At 38.4% G+C, this 6,000-nt stretch overlaps 1 protein-coding gene across 1 annotated transcript; it reads right to left on the bottom strand.

Annotated features, from left to right (window-relative positions):
- Positions 1-1,925: 1,925 nt before the first annotated feature.
- LOC109182555 (DELLA protein RGL1-like) lies at positions 1,926-3,655 on the bottom strand. The gene has a single exon (XM_019332703.1). It carries the CDS (start codon positions 3,573-3,575, stop codon positions 1,959-1,961), a length of 1,617 nt encoding a protein of 538 aa, XP_019188248.1. The 5' UTR covers positions 3,576-3,655; the 3' UTR covers positions 1,926-1,958.
- Between the last annotated feature and the right edge of the window lie 2,345 nt (positions 3,656-6,000).

Genomic DNA, 6,000 nt, shown 5'->3' with positions numbered 1-6,000 from the left:
AGTGGCCATAGAGTGAGTACGAACATTGGGCCTGATGGACCGCCCACGTGGACGGCCTCGCCGGCGAGCAACAGGCTCCACAGGATCACCCGACGAGGCAGCCTGTCCGGGATCCACGGCTGGTTCGAATGAAGCAGGTAGCGGCGGTTCTGGCAGCTCATCATTGGACACGGCAGGAATAGGTGTGCTGTGACTGAGAACAGATTCCGCCCAAGGTCCAGAAAACGGAGTAGATAGATCCTGTAAAGAAATTTTAGTAGCAAAGGGGAAAACTTCTTCATCAAATCTGACATGCCTGCATGTGTAAATCTTATTAGTATGTAAGTCCATGCATCTGTACCCCCTAAAAGACTCAGGATAACCTAGGAAGACACATGGAGAAGACCTGTATGACATCTTATGACGATTATATGGCCGAAGATGAGGGTAGCATAAACACCCAAAGACACGAAGATAAAGATAGGAAGGAGGAGATTTATGTAACAGAAGATGAGGACTGGAGTTATTTAATACAGAAGATGGCATTCTGTTAATTAAATAGACAGCAGTCTCAAAGGCAAAATCCCAAAATTTCAAAGGAACAGAGGCATGAGATAAATAGGCAAATGATGTTGTTGCAAGGTCGCGGGGACCGAATATTGTATTAGATATCGCTAATAAGCTATTACAATGCTTGATTAGGACAATAGTGAATAGAATATAGTGAACGTGTCTTAACGAGACAAGATGAGAGGCTTTTATACAAGCTATACGCCTTAACCACCCCCTAGAATAGCGGGTCGGTTAGATCCGCGTTGACCGCGCACGGGTCTTGCGTTTGACCGGTTCCCTGGTTGGCCCTATTTCTAGCCGAGCCCGCTTATGGCCGACCCCTTTGGGGTTGGTACCTATCCCAGTCGAGGCCTCATGAGCCGAGGCCTTGGGCCGGACACGGGGCTCAACCTCAGAGGCCCCGGGTTTTGCTCTACCTCCCCGGGTCGGTTTGTTCCAGTTGTAATATATCTATCATATCTCTTGTTAATATGTGTTTGTTCTATCTTATTTGTTATTGCTTAACTTCTTAATAATTTCTTAATGTTAGTACGTATCTAGTTGCTAGTTGTTGCTTAGCTCTTGAGAGAATGCCATTATACACTTACTCCTATCTTGCTACATCACAGTTCATGTATCAATTATATATTTGCAAAGAAATTGATTCAATTAGCTGGCTGACTTGTTTGTCCTTCAATTTATCTTTATATATACTTATATATACATGACAAGGTGCAAAAGATAGATATATATTAGACAATTGAGATAAAGTGGAAAAATATGATGCATTTATCTTCATTTTTCTTTGAACATCCAAAAGTGCATTTATAATTTACATAAAAAAATTCTAATGGAATCAAAATTCTAATTAGACCATTAAATTCACATCACATATTATTACTTGCTCCATCACCTTGGCCTAGCCTAGTACTCTTAAATAGTTAATCCATATATTGTTTGAAAACTAGCCTTTAATAGTTATGTTGACAAAGGTAAAATCTATAATGAATGAGTAACTTCAAAGAGATTTTCAATAATATGTCACTATGCATTTACATAATAGATAAATATAATCATATAAGCTTTTATATCTCTTGACTCATCAACTAGTATTCCAAACAATTCATCATCAAGATCTCCAATGATGATAAGATCAATTGTTTCGTTTGCAATTGCATTGATATTCTTGGGTTGAAATTGTTTATTTGGAAAAGTATAGAATAGATACTAAAGAATCATGAATATTTCACGAAAAATATAAAATAGATACATGTTAATATTGTAATAAAGTAATCAATTACATATATGATATATGTTAATATTGTGTGTTCCTAAAATTCAAATTTTAAATATTTAAAAGGTAAATTGTGAACATTTGGATACACCTTCCAGAGAATAATTTGGTGTATCAGAAGCCATGACAGAAATTAAGAAAACTTCCAACAGGTAACAGAATGAATTGGTGTTCCCTTCCACCCAATAATGAGGCCCTTCCCACTACTATCAAGCGTGCATGAATTTCCATTTCCAAACTGCTTCCCCACCAAATTAGCCTGATACACAGATGACTCACTGAGTTGCATTTCCGCCATTCCAAACCTTGCAAAGTACGCTCTCCACACCTCAATCTTCACGCTTCTAGTGAACCTCTCCTCTCCCTCCGCCGCCACCAGGTTTCTAATACCTTCCCCAAAATGGAGCCCTTCAAGGGTCCTTCTGCAGGGGTCGTCGCGATCCAGGCAATCTTCCAAGCAATCAAAGTAGGCGCCGTAGAAGAAAAGCGCCTCCACGAATCGGTTAATGAACGACGGGGAGTTATGGTTGGCTTCCACTTCCGCCATCACCATCACCGCCGGCCTAAGCCGTCGGATTCCTCTCATTAGACCGTCGAGGCAATCGGGCCGTGCGATCATTGTTCTCAGCACGATGTTCGCCAGCACCGCCACGACTTCCTCATCTTCTACCTGGATTAAATCTTCCCTGAAATCTTTCAGATCTGATAAGAAAACTGTATCGAATCGAAACGGCAGATTCAAGGAGTCTGCGAAGCTCTGTAATCTCTTGCCGCACTCTTCCATCTTCTCCCTCTCCGCCGATCCGATTGCGGTTAACCTAATTCGCTCGATCGGAGAACTGCCGTGCTGTTCTGCTAGAGCTTGCATCAGAATCGTCCACTGAATTCCGCTCCGGATATTGATATCAACCAAGTGGATCTTCCTTGCGTTCTTCACGCGCTCGATGATGGCCTGGATTCCGGCGAATTGGATCACTTGACTGAACGGAAGTCCTTGGTGGCTAGCTAAGGTTGCGGGAGTGCAAGTCAACGCCATACTCTCTCGACGCCTGGCTAACCGTTCTTCGCTCATCCCTCTAAACCTTCCCGTTTCCCTCTCTATCCTCTCCGTTAGGGCTTCGGCGAATTGGAACGCGAGTCTCTGCACCGGAGTGCCGGAATCGGACGCAGTCCACCGGCAGCGAGAGATAAAGCCGGTAGCGAGATGGAATTGCCGGCGGCTCACTTCCTCTCCGGCGGCCAGAAGAAGGTGAACGAGCTCCACGTCTCTGATGTCGTCAACGGAAATTCCGGAGAGAGCGGAGGCGTAAGGATGGAAGAACGCGGAAAATCCGTCGGCCTTTTGGGTGAAGAATTGGATGCACCTTTCTCCGGCGAGCCTCAAAATTTCAGCCACCGACAGTTTACCGCCGGCGACTTCGAGACGATCGGTTTTGCTGGTTAGACGACTGCTCCGATCCTTGAAAAACCTACCGTAACATTTCAAGATCTCGAAAGACGCAGAAGAAAATGGAGTCTCAGGAACTTGAGGATTTGGGGAAGCTAAAGGCATTTGATTTTGATCTTCAATAGGATCTTCAATCCTTTTAGCTCCAGCATAGAGGGAGTCAAAATCATCATCACATTCTTCCATTTCAAACCAATCATTATTATCATCTTTGCTGCTGCTCAGTTCATCATTCACACTTCCTTTACGATGAAGATGACGATCGTGATTGAAAGGAGCGGAGGGGAAGGAGACAGTAGTCATCGTTCTCTACAACTACAACTAATCAACACATTATTATTGTATGTATAACGAACGACAAGATTTATGAAGTTTTTCGTAATGATGTTATTAGCCACATAAAACCGAACAAGCAATATAATGGTTTCTGGATCTAGTCCTTAGGACATCTATTATAATCATTAATTTCCCTGGTATGTATTTTTATAGTAATGTTTTGGGAAAACTTAAGCCAGCAGTCTATGCATGCAAATACATTTTTGAAATTAATTAATGAAATTAACATATATGGACAAGAAGAAAGCACGCAAATATAAAATGACAAAGTAATGACAATCATGGCTGAACACGCAAATAGTTTTTTTTTTTTTTTTTTTTTTAGCTCATGCATAAGCTCGAGCAACTTGTTTTCAAACTGGTTCTCTTACTTGGTTGCAGTTCTTTATTGTATTCAACATTTGTTTTAATGAAACTTTTATTCCTTTCAAAAACAAATAGTTTTTTTTTAAAAAAAAATTATTAAAATTGTACTTTTCATCCCTAAGTTATAGGGTAATTGTATGATTCGTCTCACTGGTTAGTCGTGCTCACCTTTCGTCCATAAGTTCTCGTCCTAACTAAGCTGTAACTGGCGTTGCAAATTTTGAAGAATGAATTGAAATTAGCAACTTCCGTTATAACTCAAGGACGAGAAGTGAACTCAACCAACAAGTAAAGACGAATCTCACAATTACTTTATAATTTAGGGATGAAAAGTGTAATTTTTCCTTAAAAAACTATCATATCAACACCTAACCGGGGGTTTGGTTGAGGGAATTACAATTCCATTCTCACATAATTCCGAGGGCAAGCAAGTTCCTCTGTTTGATTGGACAATTGAAACTCCCTCATTTCGTGGAATTAGAATCCCATAATTAATTTTTTTTTTATTAGTTTGAGGGTTTAATTGCACTTTGGTATATAATTAGAAGGTGTATTTAACTTTATCCCTAAAAAAATATTACTGTACAATTTATATACTTGGGATCGATCTACTCTATATATTTTCATGCGATGACTAAATCAAGAGTAAAAGACATTTTTGGTCCTAGACTTATAGTGGCTTGGACATTTTTTGTCCTCCGTCTATATTTTTGTTAGATAACCGTCTGATCGAGGGGTAATTACGTCAATTTAGGCTATCTCCTTCTATCTATTATATCTATGTGTGTTTTGTTTTCTTCTCGGTCATAATTCGAAGGAGTCGGAGAGTCCAAGTTGCAGTAAAGGCATGGTTGTGGGCAGAACATTTCGTAGTGCAAAACTGCAAATAAATGAGGGTCAGAGTAAAAGCATGGTTGTGGGACCAAAATCGTCCATCTCACAATAAAGAGATAGCCTAAATTGACGTAATTGCCCCTCTCTCATACAGTTATCTAACAGAAATATAGACGGAGGACCAAAAATGTCCTCGCCACAATAACTCTGTTCATAAAATGGCAAAATTTTTTATAAAGAACTAAAATTGTCCAAGCCACTATAAGTCTAGGACCAAAAATGTCTTTTACTCCTAAATCAATGATAAACTATTATATTGAATAAGTTAAAATATGATCACATTGCACTCTTTGTCAACTTACGATGAATATGATGATCGTGATTGAAAGGAGCAATGGGGAAGGAGACAATAGCCATCGTTCTCTACAACTACAACTAATCAACACATTATTGTACGTATAACGAGGAGAACTATATATAAAGTTTAATTTTAGCCACATTACAAATAAAACCAAACAAGCAATGGTTTCTAGTCCCTAGAAGGACATCTATTATAATCATAAATATAATTTCCCTAGCTAGTATATGTGCATTTTATAGTGTAATGTTATGGGAAACTTAAGCCATTCAGATAGATTTAAAAATTAATTAATGAAATTAACATATATGGACAAGAAGAAAGCACACAACTATAAAATGACAAGGTAATGATAGGATCATTGTTGAGCAAATAGGTTGAGAAAGTATGTATGAACAGATACTACATTATAATAGAAGCAGTAGTACTAAAAAAAGGTTTTTTTTTTTTTTTAAATTATCAAACCCGCCTCTAAGTTGAACAATCATTGATGTGTGGACCATATTGTATACTGTAAAATAATGTACATTTAGTACAAAAATAATATATTTTTAGTATATTAAAAATGTATTTTGTATTCAGGGAATGTACATTATTTGTGTACTGAGTGCACATTGATGTTTTGAAAAAAAAAAAAAAGAAAAAAAAAGACTTAAAGTGGAATAACACACATATAAATCTAGGACCAAAAAAGGGTAAAGGATTTAAAACTTAAAACTAAATAGATCAAAATGTCCTTGTATTTAACACTATTTAAATGATTTTATTTATGGACAATAAAAAAATGGTACGGTCATGCCACAATAATACTATGACCTAACAAGAATGTTATGA

This window comes from Ipomoea nil, unplaced genomic scaffold (assembly GCF_001879475.1).
Source record: "Ipomoea nil cultivar Tokyo-kokei standard unplaced genomic scaffold, Asagao_1.1 scaffold1074, whole genome shotgun sequence".
Taxonomy (NCBI): Eukaryota; Viridiplantae; Streptophyta; class Magnoliopsida; order Solanales; family Convolvulaceae; genus Ipomoea; species Ipomoea nil.
The sequence above is the reverse complement of the archived record's forward strand: the minus strand, read 5'-3'. Positions and strand labels throughout refer to the sequence as shown.

Bases quoted from the DNA above. Each gene is read 5' to 3' on its own strand.
- LOC109182555 (XM_019332703.1), bottom strand. From the start codon at position 3,575: ATGACTACTGTCTCCTTCCCCTCCGCTCCTTTCAATCACGATCGTCAT.